Below are 16,297 nucleotides of genomic sequence, written 5' to 3'. Positions count from 1 at the left end.
CACCACGAGCCCTCCATTCAACCCAATTAGCTGGGCCTGGAATGGCAAAACCACCCTTTCTCATTTTATTTACATCCTATATCACAAAAAGCTAGTTTTCAAACCCCCAAAACTGACACCCGTGAAAGTTATTCTTCTCCACAGATTTGGTGGAAATCAATGGTTTTGAGGTCAAAGTGCTTACGAATAGGAAAATACAAATGTGATGCAAACCCAGTAAGACAGCTAGCTCCCCCACTGTACTTCCACGGTCATCAAACCATGGCCCCATTAACCAGGAGCCGGGAAACACATGAGACTAAGGACTCTGAAAACCTCAGGCACTCTAAGAAACTTCTAAAATACCCATGACCCAAAGAGTGAAGGCCAAGAAGTATATTCTAGGACCCCAGACCATGCCCAGGGCGACCAATGTTTTCATTAAGCCTCGAGCTACACTGACAGCTAATTCCCAATGAACCAAAGAGGCTATGACAACGCTGGGCTCCTCGGTCTGAGCTGATCCTCAAACTAAGAATTTCTAGAGTCAAAACAGACATATGCATGTTCTTTGTCACACCTGTACAGAAAGAGCTGAGGGTGGCTGAGGGGAGGAGGAAATGACCATGTAACTTCCCATCCTCCCACGTCGCTGGCCCCCACACTGAACCTCCGCGCACCGCCCACCCTTCCTCTCATTACACCTGTGACTGTCTCCAAGTTGTACCTTCGACTCACATATCAGGACCTTCTGAGGCCCTGAAGGCTGCCAGATATCCCACACACAGAGCACATATTTGTCATCCAGCACAGGGGCAAATGCCTTTTCAGCCACCCCGTGAACAGACACCACCGTCTGCCTCTGAACCTGGGAGGCATGCAGACAGGACACTTTTCGATCTAGGGATAAAAGAAGAAAAACAGTTCTGCATTTTAGTGATCTGCCAGAATCCATGTTAAATTAACACACTTAAGAATATTCAAATACATTTCAGCTTAATGAAGAAACAAACATGGTCCCTTCAAAGCTGCAGATGACTGACATCTGGGTTTTGATAAATGGCCTCAGTTCTACCTGAAAACTGCCCACGCTGGCCTCATGGTTTTGCTAAAAAGCAATCCTGCAAATTTAGTAGAATGCAGCCCGGGACAACAGGCTTTCTCTCTCGTCTACTAGCCACTCCCACAAACACCAAGCTGCCCAAATGGGATCTGGTGTAATGGGACCAAGACTTTGGTTCACCAGGTGAGACGAAACACTCAGTCTGTCAGACACCTGTCATCTCAATCTCATTTTCCTTCTATGACCTCAAGTTCATTTTACTAAAACACAACAAGTAAGAAAAACCTCCATCTGCTCACATTTGGAACCCACATGCATCATTTGTCACTTATGAAGGATTCTAGAGATGTGTATCATCCAACTTCCTGCAGTTCTGCCAAGCAGCATCACTTACCAGCTCCTTTAACACCCATTTCTCAAGGTGGGCTGGGCGTGGGAGTGTGGACGTCCTTGTTTTGATTGCTACAGATAAAACCATTTACTATTTTTCTAATAGGATAACTCTTAGCTTTTAAAAACAAAAATACTATCAAAGAACACGAGATTTTTTTTAATTAACAATGTCATTTTTCTTAATGTTAAATGAAGAAGAATGTATATGAATCTAAAACCCTCTACAGCAAGCAAGACAGAAGAAACACCTAGAACGAGTGGCACCAATGCCTTGGCTTCACACAGGCCTGGGAGCACCAGGTGAAGCCGACCACTGGGCACACCTGGGTTCCTGGCTTCTTCACACAGACCAGGCCCACAGCTGCACCTACTACCTCACTAGACACTTTTCTTTAAAGTTGTTTTTTTGTGTGTTTTTTCTTCTGGGAAAGATTCTCCCTGAGCTAACATCTGTTGCCAATCTTCCTCTCTTTTTTTTTTTGTTTCCTCCCCAAAGCCCCAGTTCATAGTTGTATATTCCAGCTGTAACTCCTTCCAGTTCTTCTATATGAGCTGCTGCCACAGCATGGCTACTGACAGACAAGTGGTATGGTTGTGCAACTGGGAACCAAACCCAGGCCGCCAAAGCAGAGTGGACTGAACTTAACCACTAGGCCATCAGGGCTGGCTCAGCTGCTTTTCTTTAAAGCAAAGAGGGGACCAGCTTAAGAAATTTAAATTTGGTCATGCAAATGCAGTTTCTTTAAACTAATTTAAATGATTACATGCAATCACACCTTATGTCTGATAACACACGGGCTTCACTTGTTTAGCATTTCGTGTTTCATAAACATGGATTAACTTAAAATCTAAGTAAGAAGACCTAAGTGAAATGTTGAGCTTGCTACTCACCCATAACTAAGTCAATCACACAACTTTCACCTAAACACTCTCTCAGGCTGCTCCTACTGTCTCTCTATTCCAAGAAATCAAAAGAAACTGAATAACTTTACCGAAAAACAAACAGAAATTAAAACAAACACACAAAACCTCAGTTTCCATTCATTTAAATAATCTCATTCATTTAAATTGCTGCATGCCACTCTTCTAATCATCTTAGGAGAGTGTTCTTCATAATTTTAACACAACATTTAAGAAAACATAACATTTAAGCTTATACTTTGGAGTTCTTCAGAAGCTGAACCTCTCTCTGTTCTATATTCAATAAACCCCGTCACTTTAACGTAAGACATAACGTTAAAGATCATTATTTCAACATAAAGGTTTAGTACTGGATTTAGAAACACATTCAGGGACGCCTCTTACTCTGCAGGAACGGCAAGCTAGTGTTCAACTGAGAGGACCTGTCACTGAAAGGCAGGGTGTTGTCCTGCATCCGGGGGCTCCAGCTGGGCTCAGCGGCCACTCGATCCTCTTCGAGCAAAACCGCAATCACCTTTCAAAGACAAGTGAGCAGTCAAGAAACACTGTCACATGTACTCAGTTCTACAAAACAAAAAAATGTATTCCTCTTGTTCATTTCTTAAAATAACTTCTTAACTCCAATACATGATAAAAACTAAAAGAATGAAATAAAATTGTTCGTTCTGCACAACAGTGGAAATCAACAAGTAGAGTTCCATTAATATCAACTCTATAGGAGAGCCATTACTTAACGTTAGATGTTGTTTAGAGTGAATAAATTGCTAAAAAAACAAGAGAAGGAAAATGGCTGACATGCACCTTTTCTTGAATAGAAAGAGTATAAACATCATGGACACATCACTACACTTGTCCTCACTGGGTTAGGTGAGGACCTGGAAAAAGCAGAAAATGACTGTAATGGCTCTAACAGGGTGTGTTTAGGAAGTTGATGAGTGAGGGGGAGACATGGCAGACTCAGAAGAAATGTACCCTGGAGAATCAAGGGGACTGGAGGAGGGAGAGGAGCGTCTCGCGGACAAGCGAGGGGACCAAGAGAGGGAGGAAACATCTACCTGAGAACTCAGGGCACGGAGGGAGGGAGGGAACGTCCCCCGAAGAACCGAGGGGACCAGGGGAGGGAGGGAATGTCCCCCAGAGAACCGAGGGGACCAGGGGAGGGAGGGAATGTCCCCCAGAGAACCGAGGGGACCAGGGGAGGGAGGGAACGTCCACCGGAGAACCGAGGGGACCAGGGGAGGGAGGGAACGTCCACCGGAGAAGCGAGGGGACCAGGGGAGGGAGGGAATGTCCCCCAGAGAACCGAGGGGACCAGGGGAGGGAGGGAACGTCCCCCGAAGAACCGAGGGGACCAGGGGAGGAAGGGAATGTCCCCCAGAGAACCGAGGGGACCAGGGGAGGGAGGGAATGTCCCCCGAAGAACCGAGGGGACCAGGGGAGGGAGGGAATGTCCCCCAGAGAACCGAGGGGACCAGGGGAGGGAGGGAACGTCCCCCGAAGAACCGAGGGGACCAGGGGAGGGAGGGAACGTCCCCCAGAGAACCGAGGGGACCAGGGGAGGGAGGGGACGTCCACCGGAGAAGCGAGGGGACCAGGGGAGGGAAAGAACGTTTACTGGAGAACCGAGGGGACTGCACATCTGAGGTTGGGGTATAGAAATAAAGCAGAGGTTGAGGTCAAGGTCTGCCCCTACTCCCCTGCATCGCGTCCTCAGTTCATTCCTACTCTAGCTCATCTCTCCTTCCCTTCACACCGCCCCTAAGTGCTCCCTCCTCTTAGCGCCCCATGAACTTACACTAAAAGAGAAGCCAATTAAATTAAAATATGTGAAAGCATGGTCTTATCTCCTAAACCAGGCTCTGACCCTAACAGTGGCCCGGGGAACAAATAACCACCAGATGTCAGTAACAGAGATGGAGAAACAGGCTTGTTCCAAATCCTCAGGCTGGGTTCAACAATGCTTACTGTAATAATTGCTACCTTATATTTAAATTGGAGCTTACCCACAAAATATATGAGACAACTGAGGAAATAAGAACCTCAACTTTAGGCTTGATGACGTTAAGGAATATCACTAATGTTGATCCTTTTATTTGAGAGATTCATACTGAAATATTCTTGGAGGGAATCATATGGTGGTGTGATTTGTTACAAAATAATTGAGAGGTGAGTGGTGGGGTGAGTGGGTGGCTCAGATCAGACAAATCAGCCATAAACTGGTAACTATTGAAATACTCGGGGTTCACCATACTGTTCCCTTTATCTTTGTATGTATCTTGAAAATTTTCACAATGTTTTTAAAATCAAGAGTTTATTACTTTCAACTACCCTAGACGTATGCATGCCTTGCCAACTTAATATGCATTTTTTAGTCTACATTTATTTTAAAATGTAAGCGATTAATATTAAGGGATAGAATCCAAATACATAGACAGTACTTGTAGCCAAATACATTTACTGGGGTCATCTGCACACAAGGGCTAATGAGCATGGACAGACACATCACAGAGCGTACCTGGCAGGCTGCCCGGAGAAAGCTGGACAGTCTCGGCGTATCGACCTTTGGCACAGCTGCAGCATCAGAGCTATCTGTACTCCCACTGCCTAAAACAAACAGGTTAGATAAAACAACCAGGTCCACACAGAAACCTAACATAAAGATGTACACCTGAAATTTATGTTATAAACCAGTGTTACCTCAACAACAAAAAAAACCAACAAGGTTGACTCTGAAACAGTCATGCATTGCACACCTTAAGTTCAGAGGTGTTACAACAGGACACTAGGAGCCCTGGAAGGACAGTCAGAAAGTTTCCATTTTATTGTCTAGATGTACTTGTGATTTCTTGAAAAACGATAACATCTTGTTTCATAGAAAGCCTGTAAATGGGATTCTACTTAAATGCATGAAGGAAAACAGTTAAGGCATCGATGTAATTACTACATAAGCGATGCCTTTAGGTGTGTTACTTTCTCAGGGTGAGGCTTCCTGAGGAAAGGGAGCAGCAGGATTTGCCGCCACACAGTCGATTCCTCAGAACAAACAGTCCCGGGAAACTAATATTTACCTAGAAATAACTGAAACGAATGCAGTGTAAGCAGAACACTGTGAGTTCTGGGGGCCTTCGGTGTACACTGATGCAACATGTCTGGAAACTGTACTTGAAATATGAAAATTCTCTATTAATGAAAACAAACTGTCCCCAAGTGAAGAGCAGAGAGTGTTCCAGAAGCATATTTGTAAAGTGCTTGACTAGAATGTGGACTCTTCCTTACGTTTGGGAATAAAAGTGTTATAAACCCAATCAGGCTGCAACCAGGCCTCCAGCTCAGCGCTGAGTTAGTGGCTCACAAAAGCCAGTTTGATCCTGTGAAGAGCACTGGGTATTTCCACAGTCACATACTAAGAACCACACCAAAGAAAAAGACACAAGAGCAAAGGACAAGAACGGTAATAAACATGACACCAAAAATAAAGTAGACACTCAACTACCAACGGTCAAGAACAAAAAGCCATTTACCCCCAGACACAGCCGTGCCTTCCCCTGGATGCTGGGTCCACGCTTCCCTGGTCTCTATCTCTTCAGTCTGAACATCTCTTTCAACGTGATCTTCATTATACTGAACATAGGCCTTAAAACAAAGGTATGCTGGAATTAGCACTGGGCCTCGACTTCAGAGAAATTTCTCATTATTGAAAAGAAAAATGGTTAAAAGGTTTAAAGTTAATAAGGAGAGTCTTCTTGCTTTTGCCAAAAGTAAGTATCATGGCATAAATGACAATCATTGCTTGCATCTTAAACGTTTAAGATATATATATATGTAGGCCTAATTTTCAAAAGTGTTTTCAAAAAGTCACATTAGGGGCTGGCCCAGCTGTGTAGTTGGTAAGTATGTGCGCTCTGCTTCAGCAGCCCAGAGTTCACAGGTTCAGATCCCAGGTGTGGACCTACACACCACTCATTGAGCCACGCTGTGGTGGCAGCCCACATGCAAATAGAGGAAGATGGCCACAGATGTTAGCTCAGGGACACTCTTCCTCAGCAAAAAAAAAAAGTCACATCAAACGATTGAGCTTTGGTTTGAAAATACTACCACACAGCCCACCAACATCCTATTCTCCTAGAACATACTGAGTTTGCAAAACCAAACATAATTTTTTTATTTCAAAAAGGTACATGCTTCAGTAAAGCCAGTTTTCTTACTAAGAGCTTTGATACAAGAAAAACAAGCAAAGAAGTTAGATAATCTACTCAAAGTCAGTGAGTCACCCCAGAGCCAGGATGAATCTGTGAGCTTCCTGAGTTTCATTCTGTGACCTTCTTCCTACTGAAAGAGTATTATGGATTAAATGTACCCAAACATCATGAGTGATGGCAGTATAAGGAAAATAAGAGGTAAGAGATGATCCCTGACTTCAAAAACTTTACCATATTGTGTCGGGAAGTTGGACTAGCACAGAATTAATGACTGAAAATACTATAGGGAAATACAAAATTGGGTGGGATGGACTGCAGCAACTGTGGCATAAGAGAAAATTCAGTGTGAGTCACAGGGGAAGTCACCTAGAGAAGAGACCACGGACAGAGAAACAGACATCTAGAGGAGAGAAGGGGAAGAAGTACATAAACAAGGTAAGAGAAACACAGGTGGACAAGGGAGGACCTGGAAGGTAAGAGAAACACAGGTGGACAAGGGAGGACCTGGAAGGTAACAGAGAAACACAGGTGGACAAGGGAGGACCAGGAAGGTAACAGAGAAACACAGGTGGACGAGGGAGGACCTGGAAGGTAAGAGAGAAACACAGGTGGATGAGGGAGGACCTGGAAGGTAACAGACAAACACAGGTGGACGAGGGAGGACCTGGAAGGTAACAGAGAAACACAGGTGGACGAGGGAGGGCTTGGAAGGTAAGAGAGAAACACAGGTGGACGAGGGAGGACCTGGAAGGTAACAGACAAACACAGGTGGACGAGGGAGGGCCTGGAAGGTAACAGAGAAACACAGGTGGACGAGGGAGGACCTGGAAGGTAACAGACAAACACAGGTGGATGAGGGAGGACCAGGAAGGTAACAGAGAAACACAGGTGGACGAGGGAGGACCAGGAAGGTAACAGAGAAACACAGGTGGACGAGGGAGGACCAGGAAGGTAACAGAGAAACACAGGTGGACGAGGGAGGACCTGGAAGGTAAGAGAGAAACACAGGTGGATGAGGGAGGACCTGGAAGGTAACAGACAAACACAGGTGGACGAGGGAGGACCTGGAAGGTAACAGAGAAACACAGGTGGACGAGGGAGGGCTTGGAAGGTAAGAGAGAAACACAGGTGGACGAGGGAGGACCAGGAAGGTAACAGAGAAACACAGGTGGACGAGGGAGGACCAGGAAGGTAACAGAGAAACACAGGTGGACGAGGGAGGACCTGGAAGGTAAGAGAGAAACACAGGTGGACGAGGGAGGACCAGGAAGGTAACAGAGAAACACAGGTGGACGAGGGAGGACCAGGAAGGTAACAGAGAAACACAGGTGGACGAGGGAGGACCTGGAAGGTAAGAGAGAAACACAGGTGGACGAGGGAGGACCTGGAAGGTAACAGAGAAACACAGGTGGACGAGGGAGGACCAGGAAGGTAAGAGAGAAACACAGGTGGACGAGGGAGGACCTGGAAGGTAAGAGAGAAACACAGGTGGACGAGGGAGGACCTGGAAGGTAACAGAGAAACACAGGTGGACGAGGGAGGACCAGGAAGGTAACAGAGAAACACAGGTGGACGAGGGAGGACCTGGAAGGTAAGAGAGAAACACAGGTGGACGAGGGAGGACCTGGAAGGTAACAGAGAAACACAGGTGGACGAGGGAGGACCTGGAAGGTAAGAGAGAAACACAGGTGAGGGGCCTGGCAACCTAAGGGACCTGTTCCGGAGGCAGGGGTGTAGAACAGAGCACATACTACAGATGCAAACGGCATCTAGACTACAGGGAGCCTGTGTCACTGCATGGCAGTGCTCAGAGACCTTTGCATTACAGGATTTCATACAGATGTTAGGGCTGCTGCACCCTCACCAAAGACTCAAGTAAGGGATCCAAATGTGACATTCTACTCCACTTTTAATCAATCCTCTGCTCTACAAGAAGCTATCCCTGGAGCCTCGGCACGTGCCCCATTCCCTCCACATGGACCATCCATCAATGCTCAGGAGCCTTGGGAGCATCCGTGGACATGTGCCTAATTTCTCCAGGCCAATGAGCATCACATGATGAAGGGGTTCCCTTTCCCTCAAGCCTCTATCCTCTACACACCAGTCCCACGGGCTCATTTGCCAGAACAAGATATGGTACAATACAAATTTACATCTGTACTTTACTTGTATTTTGTCACTTCGTTAAGACATCTTGTACTAACCTGCTTGGTATTTTTTTTCCCAAAGTTTCTGATATACATGTCATATTCATTTACTGGTGGTAGATCCAGGAGAGAGAGAGTGTATGAAAAATCTAAGTCAATAAGCCGAAGCAGTTTTGTACTGCGAGTCCTTTAAAATAAATTGAAAACAAGACAGAAGTTAAAATGAATCATGTACAAAGGAAATATAGGGAAAGTGTAGAAACCTGATGATCAGATGTAGGTTTTGTCAAGGACCCAACTTCTGTTTGGGTGTGAGCCTGAGGTATTCAACAGTTAAAGACAAGACAGTCACGCATGGACCAACGATCAGAGGATAACATGAACCACATTTTTGATGATTCTAATTCAGTGCCCCTGAGGCTAACACAAAATAAAGTTATAATACGTGTATGCCTAGCACTTTCACATGAAGTGATCCACTTTATCTCACGGCTGATGTCTTGACTAGAAGGATGACATTTTTGTGATGTCACCTGGGCTGGGGCAGGGAGCACAGCTTGTCTGGGTGTCTCCCTTTTCAGCCCACTCTTCTTGAGGCTCCAGGAGACCTGTTTCCCACAGGACTTGACCATGGCAGCCTCCCACGCAGCCAGCTGCCCCTCCTCCCCACAAGCCTTCAAGAAACTGTGCGCCCTTGCTTCTCCTCTGGCCTCACAGACCTTTCCAACTGCCCGAGCTGGTCCCTCCTTTCCTTCCAGACACCAGGGGCCAATCCTCATATTCACTGTTTGTCACTCCCACCGGAATATAAGCTCTGCATGGGCAGAGAGTTTTAGGTCTTTCATGTACTATGACTTCCAGATGGCTGGTGCTGAATCAGTGCATGTTGAATGAGTGAATGAATGCTCCTTCCAACATTCAGGCATCTCGATAAATTGATTTGCCCTCTCCTTCTTTCCACTCACTCTCAGGGTCTTTACAAATAGCTGCCACCTTCCCATAACATTCTCTGAACACCATCACCTAACCTCCCAACTTTTTACCTTGTCCTCCAAGAAGCACCTCCAAAAATGCTTCAACCACATGGCACCTCCAACAGATGAACCCTACCACTTTCCTTGGTTGCTCACTGATTGTGTGCTGTGAGGCAGGGGTTCAGGGTCCTTGTTTCCATACAAACCTGACTGTTCCAGCATCATTCACTCAAAAGACCAAGCTTTCTCCACTACGCCCCAGTGGCAATGCATCCATCAGGCAGCCCACATTTAAATCCACCTCTGGACTCCCCTCTGTACACTGGTGTGTCTGACTATCCATGTGCAAAGAACAGTTCTAATTACTGTGCTTTATAATAAATCTTGATATCTTATAATCTTTTCTTCAAGACTGTCTTCACTATTCTTGACCTTTTGCATTTCCATATAAATTTTAAAATCAGTATGTTAATTTACACACACATACACACTGCTGAGATTTTTATCGGAATACCATTGAGTCTCTTTGAGAGAAACTGACATCTTTGCAATATTAAGACTTTCAGTGGCCGGCCCCCTGGCCGAGTGGTTAAGTTCATGCACTCCACTTCAGCGGACCAGGGTTTCACTGATTCGGATCCTGGGTGCGGACACGGTACCACTCATCAAGGCATGCTGAGGCGGCATCCCACACAGCACAACTAGAAAGACCACAACTAGAGTATACAGAATATAAAACTATGTACTGGGGAGCTTTGGGAAGAAGAAAAGAAAAGAGGAAGATTGGCAACAGATGTTAGCTCAGGGCCAATCTGTAAAAAAGAAAAGAAAAGAAAAAAAGATTTTCAATTCACAAACATGATATGCCACCCATTTATTTAGGTCTTCTTGAATTTCAATAATGTTTGTAAGTTTTCTATGGTCTTGTACATCTTCCATTACATTCATCCTAATCCTATTGTAAATGGCGACATTTTAATATTTTTTCATTGCTAGCATACAGAAATAACTGATTGTTGTATATTGACTTTTTATCTAGCATTCCTGATAAATTCATGCATTATTCACATTTATTCATAAAGTCTAACAGCTTAGCAGGTTTTTAAAATTTCTATGTACATAATCATGTTGCATTGAATAATAAATGTTTTCTTCTTTCTAATCCTTACAATTTTTATTTTTCTTGCCTTATTGCACTGGCTAGGATCTTCTACGATGTACAGAACTGATGAGAGTAGAGATCCATAGCTCATTCCAGATCTGAGAGGAAAAGCTTTTCAACAGCAGCTATAATGTCAGTTGTAGAATTTTTGTAGATATGCCTTATCAGACAAAGGAAGTTCCCTTTAGTCACAGTTTGCTAAGAAGTTTTATCATGAATGAGTACTAAACTTTTTCAATTGTTTTTTTCTGCATCTATTAAGAGGACTATATAGTTTTTCTCCTTTATTCTATTAAAGTAATGAATAACATGGATTAACTTTTGAATGTTAAACCAACGTTGCATTCCTGATTATTAGGTGTTACTCTTTTTAGGTATTCTCAGATTCAAGTTACTAATGTTTTATTAAAGAAATTTGTGTATATATTTACAAGAAATATTGGTCTGTAATTCTGTCTTCTAAAGTCTATTAAATTTTGGTATCAAAGTTTGGCCTCATACAACAGGCTGGAAAGTGAATTCATGAAGCTAGCAGTTATTTCTTCTTAAATGTTTAGAAGGCTTTAATGGACAAACCATCTACACCTGTAGTTTAATTTGTGGGAAGGTTATCTATGTATTAAATACATTTAATTAATATAGAACAATTCAATTTTTCTATTGCTTCTTGAATCTACTGTGATAAGTTGTGTCTCCTAAGAGTTTACTCATTTCATTTAAATTTTTATTGACATAAAGTTGTTCATAATACCATCTTATTAGCTTTTTAATATCTGTAAGATCTGTAGCAGTATCCCCTTTTTCATTCTTGCTATTGATTATTTGTGTCTCGCTTTCTCTCTTTTTTTCCCTTGGTCAGACTGCCTAGGGGTATATAAATTTTATGAATGTTTTCAAAGAATCAATTGTGACTTTGTTGAATTTATTGTGACTGCTTTCAATTTTATAGATTTCTGCTCTTATCTTTTATTATTTCACTCTAATTTCTAACTTACTGTTCTTTTCTTGGCCTCTTGAGATAGATGTTTAGACCACTAATTTTCTATAGCTTTAGCTGCATCCCACAGGTTTTAAAGTGCTGATTTTCATTATCACTGTTAAAAAGCAGTTTCTAATTACATTTGATTTCTTCTTTGACCCAGTCTATTAAAAAATATACTACTTAAATTTCAAACTTTGGTGAATTTTCTAATTACCTTTGTATTATTGATTTCTAGAGCTTAATTCCACTGTGTTCAGAAGACAGACTCTATTATTTCAATCCCACGCCCACAGCATACAATCTTTTTGAGAAATGTTCCATGTGTACTTGAAAACAATATGGATAATGAAGTTGCCAGGTATAATTTGCAATGTATGTTAGGTGTAGTTTGTTAACCACGTTGCTCAAATCTTATAAATCTCCACTAAATTTCTGTCCCCACTAAATTTCTATCAGCTACAAAGAGAAGTATGTTAAAAATCTCCATCTGTGCTTGTAAATATGTCTTTCTCCTTTTAGTTGCATCAGGTTTTGCTTTATATATTTTGTAACTCTAGCATTGGGTTCATACAGAGGAGGATTGTTAGAGTGATCTGTTAGATTGTTAGATTTTATCACTATGAAGTGACTTCATTTCCAGTAATCTCCTTGCTTTCAAGCTTAGTTTATCTAATATTAGTGGCATCAGTATTATTTTGGTTACTGTTTGCTTGGTATATTTTTTCCCATCCTTTTATTTTCAACCTTTCTGTGTCCTAATATATAAAGTTTGTTTCTTGGAAGTAATATATACTTGAATTATTTTTTCTCCAGTGGTACAATACTTGTCTTTTAATTGAATTGTTTAGTTAACACAGAATATAATTACTGATAGATTCTGGTTTAATCTACCATCTTCCTCTTGTTTTCTATTCGTCCGTAAGTCCTTTGTTCCTCTGTTTTCTCCTTTCTTGCCTACTTTTTGATTAACCATGTATTTTTTTTATTATTCCATTTACTCCTCTATTATCTTGTTAGTCATATTTTTTTTGCATTATCTCTTAATGGTTACCCTAGATATTTCAGAATGCATTTCTGACCTTAATGTAAAATTTACCTTACATCATGTACTTTCACCTCTTCCTTCCAGGACCTTACACAATTTATTATCCCCTTCCTTACCCCAATTCTTGTACAGTCACGCATCACTTAACACAAGGACACATTCTAAAAAAAGCATTCTTAGGCAACTTGACCACTGTGCAAACATCACACAGTGTACTTACACAAACCTAGATGGTATAGCCTACCACACACGTATGCAATACGTTACTAATCTTATGGGACCACCGTCATATATACAGTCCACCATTGACCAAAACATTGTCATGGGGTGCGTGACTATAGTATATTGTGAAGTAATTTAATTCCACATACATTTAAATCCCATAAGATGTTACTGTTATTGCTTTTTGCAGTCAGCATTAATTCCTATTCACCACACACTGATCCTTCCCATTGCCACTGTTTCCTTTAGGTTTCTGTGTTTTCATCTGGGATCAATTTCCTTCTGCCTAAAAAACTCCTTTAACTGTTTCTTTTACTGCAGGTCTGCTGGCAACGAGTCCTCAGGGCTTTTGTCAGTCTGAAAACGGCTACCTTTTGCTTTCATTTTAAAGAATATTATTTACCTGGTACCAATTTTTAGCAGTAATTTTGTTTCAGCATTTTAAACATATTTGTCATTGTCTCTGGTTTACATCGTTTCTTTTGAAAATTTAGCTTTAAGGCTTACCGTGACTCCTTTTAATGTAATGGGTCTTCCCCTACCCCTGGCTGTTTTTAAGGTTTTTCTTCCTTTTTCTGGTTTCCAGCAGTTTGAATATATTGTGTATAGATGGACTTTGTTTATATTTTTGTTATTTGTATTTATCATTCTTGAGCCTCTTTAAGTTGTAGTTTGACAGCTTTCATCACTTTTGAAAAACTCCCCCTTGGGGCCGGCCCCATGGCCGAGTAGTTAGATTCACGGTGCTCTGCTTTGGTGGCCCAGGGTTTCACCATTTCAGATCCTGGGCGCAGACATGTCAACGCTCACAAGGCCGTGTTGAGGCGGCGTCCCACATGCCACAACTAGAAGGACCCACAAGTAAAATATATAACTATGTACTGGGGGGATTTGGGGAGAAAAAGTAGGGGAAAAAAAAAAAGAAAAACTCCCAGGCAGCATATATTCAAATATTGCTTCTGCCCCAATCCTTCTCTTGTCTTTCTGCGATGTTACTTATACACTTGTTAGATGACTTTTGCTCTCTCTCTCATATCTCTTCCAATATTTTCAGTATACTTCCATCCTCCTTTATCTCTGTGCTTCAGTTTGAACATCTTCTACTGTTCTCTCTTCTAGTTCATTAATCTTATCATCTCTCCAGTAAAACTTGCTATTAAACTTATCTACTGAATTCTTCATTTCAGTTTATTTTGTGGGAAGGTTCCAGAACTTCCTTGATTCTCTCAGAGATTTCAGTGTTCTGTTGAAATTAATCTTTTTTAATCTGTTTTCTTCAACATATTACTCATCACTATTACAAAATCCACAACTGATAATTGCACTATTAGGATCACGTATGGGTTCATTACTACTCTTTGTTTTTTCTCTTAGTTTTTGGTTGCTTGAGTCTAACTCCTAGTATGCCAAGTAATTTATTGAATGTCAAGCATTGGATAGGAAAAATTGTAGAAATTCTGAATATTGTTATTTTCCTCCAAAAAATACTTAATCTTCTCCTGGGAGGCAGAGAACAGGAAGATCACACTGATCTAAGTAGGGCTTGGTTTTGGGGTTTGTGAGACCTGGTCCATTTCTGATTTGCCCTTTTCCTATAGCACAGGCCCTTCAGGGGTCTCAACTACAGCCTGGGGTGGTTATCAGGGAAACTTCAACTTTTGTCTCCTCACTCTTGTGAGAAGCCACCACTTTCTGTTTAAGTACTGCCTTGGGAAACACAGCAGCAGGCTACTGCAGTGGAGCATGGCCATCATCTGGATGCATCCTGGTTCTCCAGTACCTTGGCCTCGAGTCCCAGCTGTCTTGGTTTCTCCCTGTGACTTCAATCAGCTCTTTTCCTTTTTTTTAATCCAGCTTTTATAGTTGCTTTCAATAGGATGTACTTTCACATATTCACTGACAGCCTAATTTTTTCTCCTGTGAATTAGCTCTGTGTGTCCTGACCATCCAGGGTCCCTCTGATGCAAAGCCAGGGAAGTAAGTGAGAGAGAGGAAGCACACTGCTCCTCTCCCTCCCTCTCCGGTTGGGCTTGAGTGGCTGGTCCCAGCTCCCTGTCTGGCTGAGGAACATGCTGCCTCCTGCCCCTGAGTAGCTTCTCAGCTTTCCCAACACCTGTGTGATAACCCCTGCATCACACCCTTCTGTTTTAAAGGCTCATAGAGTTTTCTGTTTTATAGCCCAGAGCTCCAGGTTTACATGACCTCTGCCCATTATTTATTTATTTATTTATTTGATGAGGGAAGATTGTCCCTGAGCTAACATCTGCGCCAATCCTTCTCTATTTTGTATGTGGGACAATGCCACAGCGTGACCTGATGAGTGGTGTGTAGGTCCGTGCCCGGGATCTGAACCTGCAAACGCCAAGCACCAAAGCAGAGCGCACGAACTTAACCACTATGCCACTGGATCAGCTGACCTCTGCCCATTTTTAACTAGGGATATTTTAGCTTTGCTTACTAAATTATAAAAACATTTTATGCATTAGGGATAGTAAACCTCTATCATTTTGCAGATACGTTTTCTCAATTGGTCAATTATGTTTAAATTTTGTTAAATTCATGGACTACTACACCTTATAGAAATTTAATTTTTTATTTTCTTATTTGCTTTTATTCTTAGAAAGTCCTTTCCTATCACTGAAATAACCACTTATATTACCATCTGGAATTTACCTTGGGTATATTGTGAAGCAGGTATCTATTTTCCCCCAAATTCTAAATTAATTTACTAAATTTATATCTAGCACTACTGCTCAACAGTTTACATTTTTCTTCTCTGTACCTTTATTTCCATACAACACACAAAGATATAAACGCCAAGACCTACCCACATTCCTATAAAGTACCCCTGAATTTTCCTCAAAAATCTTTTTATTCTCATTTATCATTAATCCATTCGTTTCAGCCTTTAATTTTTTAATTTTTCTTTTAAAATCTTTAATATAATTTTTTACTGAAAATAATTCATGTAACATACTTACACATTACATATAATAATACAGTTAACCTCCTACAACCCCAGGCCTAAGCCCAGAACCAGAAAACTACCGATGACCCACCCAAAGGAGCCCTCCTACAACAATCACTAGATGGAATTTCGTAATTATCATTTTCTTGCTTTTTAAAATGTAATTTGATCTCATATTATATATGCCTAAACAACACACTGTGTGGTTTTGATTGTTTCTGAGTTTATAAAAATTACCTTAT

At 41.9% G+C, this 16,297-nt stretch overlaps 1 protein-coding gene across 10 annotated transcripts in view; it reads right to left on the bottom strand.

Moving 5' to 3' along the window:
• Positions 1 to 16,297, bottom strand: part of DYNC2I1 (dynein 2 intermediate chain 1) — a 74,397-nt gene that overhangs the window by 20,510 nt on the left and 37,590 nt on the right. For all 10 annotated transcript variants that reach the window (XM_014830486.3, XM_070516943.1, XM_070516962.1 and 7 more), the window contains 5 exons: positions 8,760 to 8,889; positions 5,878 to 5,989; positions 4,872 to 4,960; positions 2,741 to 2,870; positions 707 to 879 (listed from right to left, as the gene is read on the bottom strand). In XM_014830486.3, coding sequence (XP_014685972.1) covers positions 707 to 879; positions 2,741 to 2,870; positions 4,872 to 4,960; positions 5,878 to 5,989; positions 8,760 to 8,889 — 634 coding nt within the window. The remainder of the gene's footprint in view (positions 1 to 706; positions 880 to 2,740; positions 2,871 to 4,871; positions 4,961 to 5,877; positions 5,990 to 8,759; positions 8,890 to 16,297) is intronic.

The sequence above is a fragment of the Equus asinus genome, chromosome 1 (assembly GCF_041296235.1).
Source record: "Equus asinus isolate D_3611 breed Donkey chromosome 1, EquAss-T2T_v2, whole genome shotgun sequence".
Lineage (NCBI taxonomy): Eukaryota > Metazoa > Chordata > Mammalia > Perissodactyla > Equidae > Equus > Equus asinus.
Note: the sequence above shows the minus strand (reverse complement) of the source record. Positions and strands in the feature narration are given on the sequence as shown.